This window comes from Copidosoma floridanum, unplaced genomic scaffold, assembly GCF_036245765.1.
Source record: "Copidosoma floridanum isolate Cflo_tuat_1 unplaced genomic scaffold, Cflo_Japanese_pri ptg000019l, whole genome shotgun sequence".
In the NCBI taxonomy this organism is placed as follows: domain Eukaryota; kingdom Metazoa; phylum Arthropoda; class Insecta; order Hymenoptera; family Encyrtidae; genus Copidosoma; species Copidosoma floridanum.
The window spans coordinates 314,205-332,168 of record NW_028321896.1 but is presented as its reverse complement, the minus strand read 5'-3'; the positions used below and the strand labels follow the sequence as shown (position 1 = coordinate 332,168).

The window sequence follows — 17,964 nt, the reverse complement described above, 5'->3', positions numbered from 1 at the left end:
ACGAGTATGGTTCAAGTATCTTCGGTATTGGGTTAACCCGATTTTCCTCCGACGTGTTGCAAAAAACGCGCGGAATTTTTCGTGAATCACCCCGTGTACGCCACGGATCTTCTCAGGTAGCACCGGGTGACCGCGAGGACAGAGAGAAGGTAATTGTATTGGGAACAGTACACGAGGTGTTATTTCGAGGTAAAGTGTTGGGGACGGTCCGAGCGAGTGAACGTAAATGTGTGCGGGGGTTTATATAGAGATAGGAAAGATTGAATTGAGCGGAAGGTATGCTTGAGGTGGTGTCCGTATGTGTGTGTGTGTGTAACCTAGGTACCGGCCACCAACAGCCGAGCCAGGGAGGAGTTCGGCGGAGAGGACGACCGAAGGTGACAGCACGAAGATATCTACCTCGAGAATAGTGTGCCAAAATAAATATATATGTAGAGAGAGAGAGAGAGAGAGAGAGGGAGTGCTGAGAGTGTAGTTGAAGGTGGAATAAATGGCGCAGACGCGTTGCTAAAAGTATAACCCGTGTTTCGTGTGGAATTTCTATAGTTTAGTGTCCCCATTTGTCCCCTTTTTATTTCCTTTTAGGAGTACCTGGTGTTCCCGAGCCAGACACCTGTGGCAGACCTCCCGGAGGAGAGAAGTCCAAAGTGTAGGGACAGGGTAAGTGACGGATAAGAGAGAGTTTTGTGAAAGGACATCAGGACGGCCCTTACGGCTGAAAAATCCTCGTCACAATTTACCTAGCAGCGCGTGGTTTGTTGAAGGCGCGCGTGCCGAGATTAGGAGCTGCAAAGTGATTTATGAACTGCAAATGGGAGTGCGAGTGTTTATATACTTGCACATGGGTGTGGGAATGGTGCAACTGGAGAAATGATTGAATGGGAGCTAGCTACCACTGGACAAGTAATCGAATAGGAGAGCTTCGATCGCATAGATTTTTTTTTTTTCACCTTTGGACTCTGCACGTATCAAGATTTCGATGATTCGGGTGTACGTGATTCAATGAATTTAAGTACATGGTAGTGTGGGTTGATCGTGCGAGAGAAATGCGGGATGGTTTTGATGAATTGCTACCATGATAAGTTCTTCGAAACAACGAATGCCAATTGATCATCCCTCTCGATGTGGTCCGTCTAGAGAGATGTTGATCAGAAGACCCAGAAATCAACCATCAAACCATAAAGTAAGCTGTACGAGGTGTTCGAAGGGTTTTCATATTTCTTCGTTTGTGCAAAAGCAATAACGTACATTTTAAACTTTGCCGATCCCACGGAATTACTATAGAAGTTACAACGAGGCATAAAATAATTGATATGATATTAATTAAAATAGCCAAACTTTCTATCCAAGGGGTAAATCAATGCTCTTTAGTATACGTCCAGCTTGGAATCAATCCAGCAGATCCAGTAATACATCCCCTCTGCGGCACGATGGGCAACGAGGGGGCACCTCCCCAAGAGTTTCACTTTTGAGTTGGAGCTGAGCACCATCAAAAGTGTACGTATAGCTTCGGCATATCGGAGACTTGCTTTGATCCGGGGCACGCGTGCGGGCCAGAGTCTGCGGTCGATGCTCGGATTTGTAGCCCCCTCCCCCATGTATATATTACGTATACTCCCATAGTCACGTATACCAGTGCACAGGGCTTCGTAGCCTTTTCCTCTAGAGCACGTGTCCGATATGTAACAGGGGCCAAGGGTGGCGGGCCACTCTTGCTCGTTATCGCAGTGGCGTCATTCATCATATACAGATATATATATATATATATATATATGTATATGTTGACGTGACGCCGATGAGGAGATCAAGCTACTGCAGGAGGAGTCCCCTCGATAATGTTGACCGACGACAATCGTGTCGTTTTCCCCACATGGATGCACATCGGTGGGTGTATTCCGCTTCGACGGGATTGGGCAACGTGCGGGTGTACGTCGATCGATCGCTTTGCATGTATAACGTATTACGCGTGGGTAGAGGTGCAGGTGACAATATAACTGTTGGAAAACGCGAGGTGAAGCGAAAGAGCTAATCAGATGTGAACGAGTGGTGATAGCTCCACGTGCAGCTCGGCCTTTTACTTATAGTTTTATGTGGTCGATGGGTACTGGTTGCAGCGGTGTTGATTTATCAGATGTAAAACCAGATTGATGTATACTTGTCTCCGTATATGCAGGCGATGCATGGACTTTCTTCTTTGGTTCTTCGCGCGTGCACGTGACATGTTTGAACGAGGGGGTGGTGGTGGAGACAGTCACAAGTATGCCATTGTTAGAAGATACAATACTTTTTTTCTCTGATTGTGATACTTGTAGTATAGGATGAGAGTGACGTTTAAAGAATAAGATTTTTATATTTGGTTTCGCCTTTTTACACTCTTGTCGGTGTTCAATTTCATGTAGTTAGAAGCTGAATAAACCACATATTCCCTACTAGCAAATCACATACTCAACACTCACATTTTGTATAGCTAAATTTGTAGTACATTTGGGTTTTCGAGCGTAGTCTGCGACATAAAGTTTAACCAAAAACAGAAATCACGAGGGATTGTGGGATTTCCAAACATATATGTTTTCGCACCACTTGGGTGAGATTCGAGAGTTATACCTGTCAGTGGCATGTTATAAAATCAGTGCTATTCGTTTTGTTATTATCAGCCGCTGAGCGCCCTTTTTTATGATAAAACCGTGAATTTAAATCCTGTACCTTTTTCACGCAACGCACAACATGAAGTCCAGACGGGCATTGATATGCATAACTCGCCACGAGAAACAAACTCGATTCGACCATTGCTCCCATTGTTAATCCCTGCGGCTACATTTCACGCAGTTGCGCCAGCCCCATGGTCGAGTGATCATAAAATACACACTTTCCGTGTCTTTTTCTCGTTTAAAGAATCGGTGGTATTTGTATGAATGCTCGGCACAAGTTTATGTATGTACCTTACTGAGGGATAACAATGTGTCTGTACACATAATTTTCATTCGAAGGTATACATTTTTTGTTGGTGTGTTTGTTTTTGTACAAATAAGGGATTATAAACGATAAGTTGAAGATGCAAATTGACCCCTTGAAACTATTTCTGCACCCTTTACTTTTCTTTATTAATTTTTTTTATCTCTTGGTGACATCTTAATTGAATTCTTTCCTCCATATCTCGCTACTAATCTCTTGGCGTGAGTGTATCTGCCTTGCGTCTCTGTATATTGGAGTCATTATCTTTTTATTCAATTTTTATGTTTTTGGTATTGGTGTCGCACTTAACGCAGAGATATAATAAAAACAGTTACGAATTTTATGTGCAAGTATATAGCCTTAGAGGAAAAAAATTAGAACTGAGAAACAGAAAGACCTACAAAACGTAATAATAAATCATGCATATATGATTTATACAAATGTAGGCAAAGAAAAGACAAATTTTAGACGTTTATTGAGAGATTTTTAACTTGTGTCATTTGGTGATGACAAAAATGTTATAAAATTATTTAGGTCATGTTTATAGGTAATGTTATACGATTTCAGACCCTACAAGGTGGCTTTAAAAATAAAAAAAAGGAGTAGTATCGATGATTACCTGTGCATGCACTGATCATTACTCCACTGTATATTTATTAGCTCCAACTCACATTTGAGCGTCATAATATCAGAGATATATGTTGCTTCGATACGCAGGTCATTGATTAGTCCTTACTCTCTTTTCGTCTTTTACCATTTTTCCCTTTTTTGTTGTATGGTATATACGTATGCACTTACGCTCGTGTATTTACGCGTTTGTAGGTATACATACACCGAGAGGAGGGAAGTAATCAGTGCTGGTGCAGCGCACGGGCAGACAGCTCAACTCCTCTTTTTTTTTTTTTTTTTTTTTTTTCATACACTTGTTTTTTCCCTTGTGGTGTATGAGTGTATACTATTTGTATGCGCACCGTGAAAAGGGAGAGAGCGAGTGTAAACACAGCCAAAAGGTGTACGCAAATGTGTGCGTTGGCTGAGCGGTGCAAAGTGAAAAACCGTGTGTTTTAATGCCCTTCCCCTCGCTTCGAGTTCCATGGATTTTTCTACACTTTTTTTGTTTTTTTTTTTTGTTTTTTTCTTTGATGTTTGACGTGTTTAATATTATGTCTGATGCTTGAATGTTTGCTTGTTTGTACTTATATTTTCGTGAAAATTTCACGAGTGCGTTTTATGTTTGTTTACGTTATTGTTTAACAGACAAACAAGGCATGTGGTGTATACGTATGGTGCTCGTTGGGGTTCTTTAATCAAGCAAAATGTTTATTGAGGGCAATTTTTTTTTCACTTCAAGGGTAAATTCTTCTTCATGAATTTTGCGTGGCTGAAGCCCATCCATTCTTGATCCTCACATCGCACATCGTGACAAAGCAAACAAATTTTATGTCACCGCGTACTTCACTACTTTGAAAAATATATTGGGGGGGGGGGGGGACTCCTTGTGAAGGAGCTAGTCGTGCATCTCACGGTTTGCCTCGTAGAGTCTGTACTTCGGGTCGAGGAGAGCAAAAATGTAATTCCAAAATTCGTTGGCAATTTTCTGCCTTGACTAATAATGTAGAGCTAAGCTTTTACAGTTTTATACACTTTCAAAGCTCATATCAATAGATTTATATCGGAGTGCAACGATAAGGGACGTTGAATTAATTTACCAGTTACATGGGTACTATTTACACACGCATAAAATTATGAAATAGTACAGCATAATAGCCATTTCCTCCTCCGGAATTCACCCAAACTGCCAATTAATGTCCCTTTCGACTATTTTGTGTCATAAGAGAAAAAAGAAGTATCCTTAAGTAGACCACACGTAAAAACCCATGTATGTCCTTTTTTTACTGTACTTTTCTTTTCGTTTGTCCATCACTAATTGTAAGTGCACACCGGCGTATCCCTTTCGTGCTGCACGAACGACGTACCTACCCAGCTCACCTCTTGCGTTTTCTATTAATTATGAAAGAAGCCCGTCCACGTCACTCCCGCGCATGTTTCTCGCTCTACCTCCGAACCTTAACGAGTTTTTGTTTTGTTTTCCTTTTTTTTGTTTCTGTTATCTCGCTGTAGGTTTGAAGAGCGAATAGATAGATACAGGGTTAAGAAAAAGGCTTCGTGGTAGGTGTAGTTGTAAAAGTTTTTTTTTGGTTAAGCTCGGATGGTTGGAACCGAACATTACTTCCACGCGTATTGTTTGCAAGTTTCATTCAAGGGAAAAGTATCACCATCAATGGCACATTATTGAATAAAAAATATACTTTCTCGTACAACTTTTTGATCTGACATTTTATATACCAATGCAAGCTTGTTGCGTTCGGGACTCCTCATTAGTCCACGGAAGACAAGCACCAACGTAAAGGGCGTTCGACGTACACATCCACACGCGTATTGTACGTATATATTTTCCAGCCTCAACTCTCGAAATTTCACGAAGTGTTTCGCATCTGCTCGCGACCTTCATTTCCATAGAAGCAGTCCGTATACCCCCCTCCTCCCAAGGCCTTCTATACATATTGCAAGCTCCCCCGCACACACCCTTAATCCTGCACCCTCTCTATTTGCGGATTTTCTGATTCCCTGGCAAACGTAAGCCCGCGGGCGATGCCTTATTTCCCTGAACTCGAGGCGAGTGGGTGTGGGCAGGAGGATAGGTGGGGGAGGGCGTTACGGACGTACGCTGGTATTGCTTTTCTCTGCAATTTGCGCGAGGCAGTATTCCATTCGGAGGCTAAGCCATAAGTGGGTAGTGTGTGGGTGTACGTATATACATATCCTACGTATGTTTGTGTGTGTGCGCGCACAGGCGTACAGCCTCTACGAGAATTACACGTCGAATTTCCTGACCACTTGATCCTCCGTTTGCTCGGCGCTGAAAACGTTTCCTGCCCATCGTGTGTGCACAGGGGGCTTGGAGAGGGTGCGCTACGGCACCAACTTTTCCTTCTTAAATACAAGGATTGGAACACGAAGGAGATGGGGCAGGACGTTTCTGTGCGTTTCCCCCCTCCTTTCGATTCAAAGATCGTGTTTGCTCGCTCGTGTTTGTTTTTACTTTTGGGTTTTTAAACTGGGCTCTCCCGTCAAGACGCGCTTAACGAGGGGATTTTTTACTTTGACGGGATGACACATGGGCTGGTTCTTGATTTTTGACGTGCCCGAGGGGGGGGGGGAGTTTTTATGATGATTAACATGTTTGAATGTATTGTATATTGCACGCATTGGGGTGTCTGTTGATGGACAAATAAAATTTTTTCAGTTCCCACCTTCTAAGACGTTTTTTTCTACCCTGTAATTGATACTTTTTCTCCCAAAACTCGTGGAATTCGGCAACAAATCCATGTTTCTAGCACAAAGGTCATCATATAACATTTTTTGACTATTAGTTTTTTGAATTATTAGTTATTGGTTTTGCTAATACATTTAATGTGAAGTTGTTGAAAAATTTTTATTATATCTCAATGTATTTTAGTAAGCAATATACTTTTTTTAATAATTTATTAAAAATATTATAATCCTTACAAGTGTAATAAAAATAAATATATATTAAAATAAGTATTTCAAGTAATTCAACACTTTTCTTGTACACTACACATTTATGTAGACCACGGTACAGATACTTAATTTTATACTCTGTATAAGTTGCCTAAACTAATTTTCGTTTGTATACATTTACTCATGATGTATTCGATGACGTTATTTGTTTTGTATCATAGTTTATTCATATAGTTGATACAACACATCCCTTGTAAATATAGTTAACGTGTGCTGCGCTCGACAAATACACTTATTTTGTTATAAAATTTGTAATTGGGCCTCTGGCCCGTAAATTCTATAAATAAATATTTGACGAAACGATTAATTCTCTCCGACCCGACGAACGTGTATATGGAGGTTGACGATCCCGCCATCGAAAAGCCATCAATTTCCCCATCCCCGTGAGGGTAAACTGATGCAAAAACCGTTGATGCGACCAAAAAGAAGGTTCATGCAATTATGAAAGCATTCGCACGAAAGAGGAGTCCGTTCACCCGCGCTATGAAAATAAAACATCCCACGAGCAGCAGGAGCTAAAATAGAAACTAATACCCTCGAATTACGGCAAAAAAACAGCGGTCGTGAAGCTCGCGTTACTCCCACCTAAGTATACATACGGGCGCAAACGTTACCTCGACACGCGACACGAGAGCGAAGGAAAAAAAAATTCCTAGCGCATGCACAGATGGGTGTAAAAAGCGACTCCCGTGCAGGGAAAAATCAATGCCTTGACGTTTAATTTACCGCTCGTCAATGAAAGAGGCCACGGTGGCTTCGCGGAGTTGAATGTTTGTGCGATACGGTAGACGCTAAAAAGTCACCGGGTGAACAGGACCACTTGACGGCATTTAACTGTTTTGTGGTACTTTGATCTTGTGGCAAAGTGGATTCATTTTTCTACGTATTCCAAAGAGTCTTTAGGAATGTCACCGCCTTTTCGGACTTTTTCATTACTTTGAAGCTCCACTGGAGATGTGGCAATACGATACTGGCACTTATTTGCACAAACGCGAGTGTGCGATGAAAAAAAACTATAAGCTCAAGTGATTTTTGAAAACGAATAGTATACATCTTGTTTATAAACCGATATTGGTGCAATCGGTTAGGTGTGCAGATAAATGGAAAGAATGTGATGATTGATGTTGTCTGCCACTTGAAAGGTATTAATTACTGGTTTTTTATTATCTTACAGCACTGAATGTTGTATGCATATCCAACCACCATATCTAAAACGTATAACTAATGGTGATGAATAACATTTGCGTTATGCAAATTAGTTCCCCGCACGCGAGCGTGGCGTGTAAAACTGATCTACTGTGATGAATGACGCAATTCGTTGATACAATTATTTATATCTTGTCCATAAATCAACATGTAGATTTGAAATTTACTGTATTCACGGTTTATTTTATCATAATAGTATGTTTGATTTTTGGAATAATTTTTCTAAAAAACTCATTCATAGTTTCTGAAGATTATATAAAAAATCAAGTTAAGTAATTCATGTAAATGCAGAAATATACAATAAATGGTTTGTAATTTATCCTAAACATTAATACAAAACCATGCTGTACATTTATTGGTTTGTGGGTAAAACTTATTGATTAGTGCTTGCTTGAAAATGAAAAAATTATCGTAACAAACGTGCATTAGATTCACGTGGTATGAAAAAATTGTTCCTGTGTAGCATGACTCTTACGATCAAAAGTCACTTACGAGCACATTCGATAAAGAAAAATTTTCCAATTACGGTCAAAACGACACCTACACCGTTCCACGGTTAAAATTATGCTTTTCACGAATTTAATCAAAAGTATAAATTATACAGTTCGCTGGTGGCGCGGCGACGAGGGTTTCGCGGGGAGAGAAAAAAACCATACGCGCCCCGGCTCGTCGGCCTAATTTCATTCCCTTCTCGACGCAAACGTGGTAAGCGAGGCGTAATTTCCGCAGGTGCGAATTTCAAGTACGCGGAGAAAAACTCGCTCGCTTCTCTGGAAACTGAAGGAAATAAAAAGAGAGAAAAAGCTCGGCCCACTCTCGCGGCACGAGAATCCTCGAGGGGTAAAGAGTCCTGCGATCGAACGTTCCGCCGCTGGATTATCCATCCCGACGAGAGTCCGCGCTTTTGAGCTGTTAATTTGATGCTTTTATCGTAGTGCGGAGATTCCTTTGTACCGAACCACGGTGTATTGTATGTGTACCGGAGAGCGAAAAAGAAACAAAATATAAAGCTCTCGTCTTGGCACCTCAGCCTCTGTCCCTCTTCATACACTGCATGCAAGTCCACTTCTGCGTGTGGTCGTTTTTTTCTTTCTTCCGAATTTTCAGCGAAGCGGAGGTAGCGAGTACTCGAGGACCTCGAGTTTTCGGGTGACGACGCGACGACTGTGCTTGCGAGGGCCAGAGTTCAAAAGGCCACCGACGCCCCGCGTGGGATGCAAATATCTCGAGGGCCCGTCGAGAAAGCGCTCACTCGAGGAGGGGCTTGATATTTTTCTCGGGCTAAATTGAACGTGACCAGAGTTTTGTCGTTTGATGGGACAAAGTGGCTTCAAGTTTTGGGAAGGTCGAAACATCTCTGAGAAAAAAAACACCACACCCTTATCGCAAGCTCCGGAGCTTGGGATTTGGAGAACGCTGTACGTAAATGGCTTGGAAAATGTCGTGAAAAGCTCTCGATGGATTTTTTTCGGCGGTAGAGTTAGTTGGCTTTTTTTTTGTGATTTTCTCGGCTAGATACATCGTGAGGAAGGAGCATTTGCGTTGCCACATTTTGCACTCTTGTGCATTTACGATGAAAAAGGATGATTTTTATAAAAGATGATGTAGTAAGTGATGATAATGTATGAAAATTTGCGGTACTTACTCTGGAGCGGGATTCCTCCAGCGCTGCGTGCCAGCGCGCGCCATCAGGCATTAACGGCCCGACCTGCACAAATAGACAAAAGTTTCATTAATTCACTGTTATCACGTAATACATTTTTTAAATAATTTTACTTCTCGTTTTTTACGAGAGTTGAGAAAGATTTGATTTCAGAATGCTTTGATCAACATTGTTAATAAAGTACATCATAATTTTGGATAGACATGTGTAAATTTTTATTAATAACACTAGTTTACTTATATAAAACTGAAATTAAATTGTATAGTTTGATTCGTATAGTTCTTTTTTCTAAAATGAAAAGTATCCATACAAAATATATCAATCTGCGACACAACTGCAAATTTTTTTTTTACTCGTTATTGCTATTCACATTTTTTTCCCCATAAAGACTGTTCCTACCCCCCGAGATCGGTGCTACATAATTATGTCAATCACAACTACGTAGTTACCATTAATTTCAACAAATTCATAACTAGCGTCCTATAAGTAGTTCCTAGTTAATGCATTGAAGATCATACCATCTTTTGTAAAAGATACCCTACTTCTTCCTCATATTGTTTTCACTAGAAAACCTATTATTGCAACTAATTTTAGTTGTCGGGCCCATCATACCAAACCATTAGAGGACAAAGTTGATCTCATCAATTGGACTCTGTAAAAAAAAAAAAAACCATCTAACGCACCTAAATCAAACATCCATCATCCCCAACTTGGAAGCACTTTGAACGTAACCTCTAAAATGTCGTTAGGCCACACGCAGCGAGCCAATGCGGTAGTAAAAACGTTCCAATGAAAGAAAGATGAGAGAGAAAGAGAAAAAGGAAATCAACACGCGCCGGTGGCAGCAAAACAATTAGACGACGAGAATTATTCGTGCACGAGACATGAAGACATGTAGAGAAAGAAGCCGGCCAGCAGGCAAGCAACGAACGCCCGGTATAAACCTCGTTGCGTCATTACTCCGCGTAGACGAGTCGAAGGGAAAGGGCGGCGGCTCCACGCAGTACAATACAGCAGCGTATACAAAAGAGTAGGAGGACGGGAAGGAGCACGCGTTTCGATCCGCGGGCCTCCGGCGACGGACAACGCACGCCGGTGTTTGCTGAATCTCTCTCTCTCTCTCTCGTTAAGAGCGTATGGGTGAAAACACAATGAGCTACCGAGCGAAAGAGTATATAGAGCAGAGAGGACGACGCCAAGGGAAGTGGGGGCTACCAACCGACGACTTCATCACCCACTATAGCTAGCCGGCCGGACGTTTGAATTATGTAAGTAGCTTCTCTCGCCCCGCTGTATTATGCATGGCGCTCGTTTGGTCTTGTCTCTTCTTCCGCTAACTTGACTATCTCGACTGTGTTTCAACTGCTCCGCGTCCTAACTGTTATTGCTCCTAACAGCTTGTACATACATGTTTTTCATAGTATCTTTAACAACAAAAAATTTGCCACTTTTCTGCGTCTCGAAATCCTAGGTCGTCGAAGTACAATTACGCCGTTAATCAGGACTATTGGCACAGCTGCTGGAAATAGCTTCAATTAACATCGTGCCCTTAGCTCTCACCCATTTGAATCCTTCATTACACCCTCTTACCGTAAAAGTACTCTACATTACACAAGGGTGAACATCCTCTCAGTTCTCTGACGACGACGTCTAGTTTATGGCTTCCCGACTGTCTTCCTCCTCTCAATTCCTATTCTTGTCTTTTTTTACACCATCTACTTGTTATCTAAAAGTTGCTATATTTTTCCTCCCTTAGACGATCTATAAATTAATTCGTTTATGGCGGTTGGAGTGGTCGGAGCGCCCCAACCACTGCCTCAGCTCACAGGTGTAATAGGTGTAATAGGCGTTGGGCTATAGGTATTGTCTGTAATAATACTTAGTTGTTGTACAAAACTGCCAAAAGTGTGTGCAGCATGCAGTAGTTTATTAAATAATAAGGTAATCATGGTTATAAACTTACGGTATGTTAGTTATAAATAATAATAATTCTCGTAAAATTGCTATTGTCAGGTTAGAATCCCATGTAAACAACATCTACACAAGCTTGAGACGGTTACTTTTTCAAAATAAGTGAGGTACAGATTAAAGAAAACAATGAACATCGTCTAATTTTAAAAATTTATTTGTTGTCATTAAAAACAATAGACGTTTTTTTTATCTATTACAAAATAGGTATAAATGTAGTAAGTGTGACTATAATATACTGATACCGTGTATAGCATGACACAATTGTTTTAAAAACTACATCCAAGTGGAAATTAATGGAAATTACGTCTACAAATCTAAAAACAGAAAGTTTTTTTAATTGTAGTTAATTGTTAAAAAATGGCGCCAAAATAACCACAAGGCCTCAATAAAGTTCAATCAATCAATCAATCAATGCTATTAAAATAATGAGCAGTTATGAAAGTGGTTATGTTGCTTATAAATTTTGTCAAATGTAGATACTAGTAATTAATATAATTGTTTAGGAAAATAACTCTTTCCACTAGAGTCTGATCTTTATTATTATTTACACTTTCACATTTTTAATTACATAGTAAAATTAGTAGTTAACACATTCTCCTACTTTAAAGCATCAGCCAACCTTTTTCTTATTTGAAAACTTGTTTCTTGAAAATCAACATCATGAACCAAGTCACTCCTCCCAAAATATTTGAGTTAACATCTCAGTTTTATATATATATATATTTTTTTTTTTTCAGTGTATTAGAAGTAGAACGGTGTGAAACACAATATAACATCGTCCTTGTTCCTTGTAAATGAGTTTCAAAGTGTTTTCTATTGATAGTAAACTATGATGACCAAAAAATGCGTGAGCCATTTTGTTCGTTACAAACCTCACCTTAAAAATTAACAAACACTGACGATATTTCAACAAATAAGTATGTATTTAAAAAATACTGAACATTTTTTTCATTAAAACCGATAAGTTATACCGAAACTTAATTTTTTCGAACCAAAAGTACCATAGATTATAGTACACTACAGTAATCGAAAAAAAACTGGCTCATCATCTATGATCTCATAAAAATAACAATAGACTATTTTTGTCAACTCAAATTCTACGTGTCTGCCAGAACCATCTGATGTTTTTGATCGATCGAAAAACCATAACAGAGAGAAAACGCCAATGCAATCGCAAAAACAGACAATTAATATCCCCGAGCGCGACTTATCGACGTTATAAATTGCACTTTATCAAGGGTATAGCGCGTGCGGGTTGTGTTGGTATACACGTGTGCAATACTGTTTCCATCCGGTCGAAGAGGAGAAACAAACAAACGACCGAGTCACGCCTATTTCGGTGCTTCTGATTTATGTGTGCGCAATAACCAATTTTGCAAGACACTCCTCGGCTTTTCTGTGTATGATCTTGGGAAGTTTGATATGCTCTTACAAAAAGTGGAAATATTTGGGAATAACATTGTCATGGCAGTTACCCCGAATGTGTTGTTATTTATTCACAGTTATAATGCTTATTTCATTATAAGGATATTATTGATCACACAGAGTGCTAACGAAAAGAAAAAAGCCCATATTCCCCTTTAAAAGTTGTTGTGTAAAAATTATTCTGTTGTAATAAGAATAATTGAAGAAACGAAGAACAAAATGAAAGTGCTCTCTTTGTCGAAGAAAGTCACTGATTCAATATCGAGGTATTTCTAGTTGATACGCTTCTAGCATTAATTAAGAGCCACACTTATTCATCGCCAGAAGCTATATGCATGCACCAACGAGAACTTGATCACTTGGTCCATAGAGTGAAAAAAGAAGAAAAAGAACACATACAATGCAGCACATGTACAATGTTCCAAGTCAGCGCCGTCAGCGCTCCCTCATTAAGCCGCCAGACCATCGTGTATACTGTGTAACAATGAAACAGCACGCGATATTTAAATCCATCGTGGAGTTTCTAAAGAGTTGGTTGGAGAGAGAGACAAAAAGTTGGCGTCCTTACCAGGTCACACTCACGTACACACATGTGTGCAAACCATGAAATTCGATCCGACGACGGCAAATAACTGACCTTCCAGCTATAGGAGAATGAAGTTACTCGGAAATCAGGACAGTTACATATATTTGCGTATATGTATGTGATGTGGGCACGCGTGCATGAACAGGAGAAAATTCGCGTCAGTAATTCCGTCCCTCCGAAATGAATGCAATGCAAGCAATATTGTTGGCATAGTTGCAGAAGTACAAGCTCTTTCAGCCCAACAGGAAACAATGTACGCGTTGTCTGTTAACATACTAATATGGGACCGGCTAGTTTATGAGAGATTTTTTGCGAACGTGGTCAGGGTACGATGTATGTGCATTACGTCAGAAGAAGGAGGGAACCTGAGAACTAAGGAACTGGGTCGAGCGGAAAGCGGGCAAAAGTGTGACTTACATAATTTTAGCGAACTCAATAGTAGATTGAATTAAAGGGAGTGTCAAAAAAACTCCAAAAACAGCAAAAATGTCGAACAGCAATGGAAAAGTTTTCACGAGTTTTATTGTACTGAAAGTCTTCCTGAAAAATCGACAATTTTACTTTAAGTGAAGGCAGGATTTATAAAATTTATTTTTAAGATTTATAGGAAAACTAAATAGTGTGAAAACCAAATTCTTCATTCATAGGGGCTTAGATATGCTTCTATATTTTTTAACAGATTTGTCATATCTTGGTATTTATATTTATTATGAAGGATGTAGAACTGGCATACCGTACTTAGAGAATTTAATACGCATACAAAAACAGCCAGTTCTCGATGGCTAGTAGAATTCTAATATGCCACATATTGGTAGATTATATCATTACTGGGGATGAGAAAATGGGTTAATTCGGGTTAATTTTATGATAAAAACGGAAATTGGGTTAATTTTATGATTAAAACTGGGCTGATTTGATTTTTGAAAAAGTGATAAGGAAAAATCTGACTTTGAAACTTTGCAGCGTATTATATTTCAAAGCTCAGCGTATATGAAGTGCACGTGGGACATGTTACACAGGAACCTGATATAAAAGACGTCCAGCTATTCTAAGTCTAGTCTAGGAAAGAAATAGGATTCAAGGAAACTCTGGTTTTCACATAACTTCAAGCAATAAACCTTAAATTGAGCTTCTTAGACTACCATGAGATTTCTACCAAAAACCTTCGGTACTTTTGAAAAGAACCCAACCTGGAGCATTATCCTTGGAATAAGGGTCTTTTAGGGAAGTAGACTCATCAGCTACTCTTTAGGAAATCCCTAAAAAGAACGTATTCTTATTGATAGAAGCCCTCGCATAATATCCTAGGGATCGAAAATTCTTGGACTAAAGTTATACTAAGCAGATCCAGATATATTCCGCTTTTTTTTCAGCATACATTTTTAATAATCCTAAAAAGAAGAAATGTATAATCATAATAACCCACTCTTCATGTAATGAAAGGTTTATATCAAAAGTAGTATCGTCAAACACCCTGAGACAGAATAGAAGGGAATGAAGGAAAAACACGAAAAACATCACAAACAAAGGCAGAAGGAATAGTTAGTACAAGATCGCACAGGGAGGAGTAGAAAATATTAAAGAGAAAAAGCTAGAGGGAGCGAAAAAAATTTACAGACTCACCAGATACACGTAAAAAAAAGGGAGATGATGGGATACGACAGTTTCAGCTGAATAGCCAAGTCTCACTCTCGAGTTTCGAAACGCTCGACGACTCCTCCATCTCTTCTCGTCACGTCTCTCTTTCTCGTTAGTCCTAACAGTTGAAGAATTCACTTTCCTTGTGCAATATTTTGCAGGCAGCATCCCTCGATTTCCCCTATATTCCCGCAGAGAGAAAAAAAAGGCATAAATGAAGAACTGCTTGCTTTTTCTCTCTTTTTCGCTATCTGTGCGCCCTCTGTCCTTATCTCCTCACCTCTTGGCATCGTCGTATTCCGCAGAGAATGTCTGCACGCGCTCTTATCTATCTCTCATCCTTCGACTCCTGCGCACATTTAAATCTATCAGACCACCACCGTGGCTTTTGTCTTTCTCCGCACCCCATACAGCCCATCTTCTTTCTCTCTTGTTCCTTTTTCCCTCCTCCTGGTCTCTCCTCTCTTCTATCCACTGCCTATCTCCCCTCGCCCGTCTGCCTGCATCTTATTGTGACCCACGCCTCACTCTCTTGCACTTTTGATAAATCTCCCCTTCTTTTTCAAGCTCTCCTCGTATTTTTTTCCTCCTCGCCTTTTGTTCCTTTATTTTTCCATCAGGATCTCTCTCTCTCTCTCTCTCCTTTTCAGGATTTCACTACCGGACTAGCGCTGTATACTCCATCAACCATCCGATTACATATCCTCTCTCATTTTGATACTCAGCTCTAACTTTTTCCGCAGCCAGACGGATATTTTCGGCACGCGTTCCCTTTAGCCTCTTTAGTATATCCTCTGGTGCATTAGAACGGGGCATCTGCGGAACGTGTGTGTCGCGTCATCATCACCTCATTCGAGTCCCTCTCCTCTTTCGGTATAACTTTCTTTTCTCTGTGGCCCACACATCACCCTTCCTAACACACTTTCGTCAGGTATTTTTTCGCTGGACTCCTCCACCGTGCAATTCTTCACCCTCTCGTCTGAGCTTTCGCCTTCATTCAGCAGACGTGATTGCAGCGTGCATATTTCATGCAAGACTCTCCCTCCCCAGTCTCTGTTCGTTCGTTTTTTCGCGTGTATGCTCCCCCGCACGTATACCTACCCTCGAGCTGTACGATAGGTCGAGATAGACGGTGAGACAAACAGACGAAAGGGGAAGAGGAGAAACTTGGGTCTCTGTGATGAAAAGTAACGGAAGGAATTAAAAATATGCCAGCTGATAAGTTTTAGGGTGTATAGGATACGCCTTCACTTATGCCGATATTTTACGAGATTTCAAAGCTATGCAAGAGAATTATATTTTTCGTTGATGTATATATACACCAATGTTTTGCATACCTCAATAAATTTTTGGGCATTTTTCATTTTACTTGAAGCAATTTGTAACAGGACTTTTATGATTAATATTCAGAAACAATATTTGTTTCAAATGGCAGTTACGGAAGCATCCCGAGCTGGATTGTTTTTGACACTTTTTTTTTCGGTAAATCATAAAAAAGAGGTTATTTTTTAGGATTAAACGGAAACTCGTATATTTTCTGGGCACACGTTTTTATCGAACACCCGTTATTTATCCGGTCCGTTGTTACAATGTCCCGTTTTCTGAAAATACAACATGGTATACATTGTAATCTCGTTACAAAAGATACGTTGCGCGTCACATTTTACAACATAGTACCAGGATTATATACCAAGCACAGCTGGACATCGATGAAACAAACTTTTTGTTCCAACAATTTCAACACAATATTGTACACATGTACGCTCGTATCGATTGTACGTCCAGGTATCCGAGCGAATGATAATTATTTACCGAATCCAATATCAAGCTATACTGTACGCACGATATCCTGGATGCGTGTGGTCGTGACTTTCGTGAGTTGAATTCTAATCAACATATGATAATATCACTACCCCATCGAAACAGTAATCAACACAATCACATATACAATTTGTCCAACTATAAAAAGTCTATATTTTTAGGCACGACTGTTTGATGAAGTGTCTTATATTTTTGTCAGAGAAAAAAGTGTAACCATACCTGAATCACCAAAAGATAAACTCATAACACGATTTTCGAGTACACTGTATACTAGTCTAATTGTTGAAATTTGTGTTGAAGTTGCACCTTGTGCTCTGACCATAAATTTCTCAGTCGTGCCCAGCGTATAAAAAAAGCTCAGCCTTTTACATAAATTTAGCCACTTATTTATTGGAACTTTCATCTTCTTCCCCCCGCACACCCATCCCCTTACAAATTTTCTGATCCGCTCATTCGTCGTATATCTGTTCTGCTTAGCTCTTCCAAGCCTCGTGTCCTCTTTCCCGCAACCATGGCACAGCCATAACCGTCTCGCGACTAGGGGCTCGTTTCAACACAACCATGAATACGTAATGCTCGTGCGTATATGTATCCGTAATTAATGTTCCTTGGCGCGTGTCGACTTGAAGCAGTACCGAAAGACAGAGGGACAGTGCAGTGTATACACAACACCCCATGGAAAAAGAATCGTATTACAGGAGGGTGCAGTCGAGCTCCGAAGTGGATGGAATTAGTTTCGAGGGTGGCACGCCGGGGATCAGGCGCTGTGGTATTTTTTTTTTCATTCGGTTTGGTCCGCTGGGGTCTCGTCGATTACATTATCGTCGCAGATTAAACGGGCAGTGCTGGAACGCAGGGGTAAGATACGTGCGGGCGGGGGTATGTTTTTCACTCTGACTTTGAGTGTAGTCACGTGTACCTATCTGGTTATCGCGTTTGAAATTGGTTTATCTCCTTTTCGAGGGGTGAATTTTTTTTTATAGTTTTGTGTTTCGAGTGTGTATTTTAATCAGAGTACATAGTTGTGTCAAAAGAAAAAACGAGAAAAATACAAAACAAATACATTCTCAAACAATCAATAGATTTTTTATAACTAACT

General features: G+C 40.1%; 1 protein-coding gene across 5 annotated transcripts in view; it reads right to left on the bottom strand.

The window, feature by feature from the left end:
* The window catches only part of LOC106637686 (uncharacterized), a 185,618-nt gene that overhangs the window by 93,799 nt on the left and 73,855 nt on the right, over positions 1-17,964 (bottom strand). For all 5 annotated transcript variants that reach the window (XM_089593498.1, XM_089593502.1, XM_089593497.1 and 2 more), the window contains one exon: positions 9,407-9,469. In XM_089593498.1, the coding sequence (XP_089449624.1) occupies positions 9,407-9,450 (44 nt within the window). In that variant the 5' untranslated portion in view covers positions 9,451-9,469. The remainder of the gene's footprint in view (positions 1-9,406; positions 9,470-17,964) is intronic.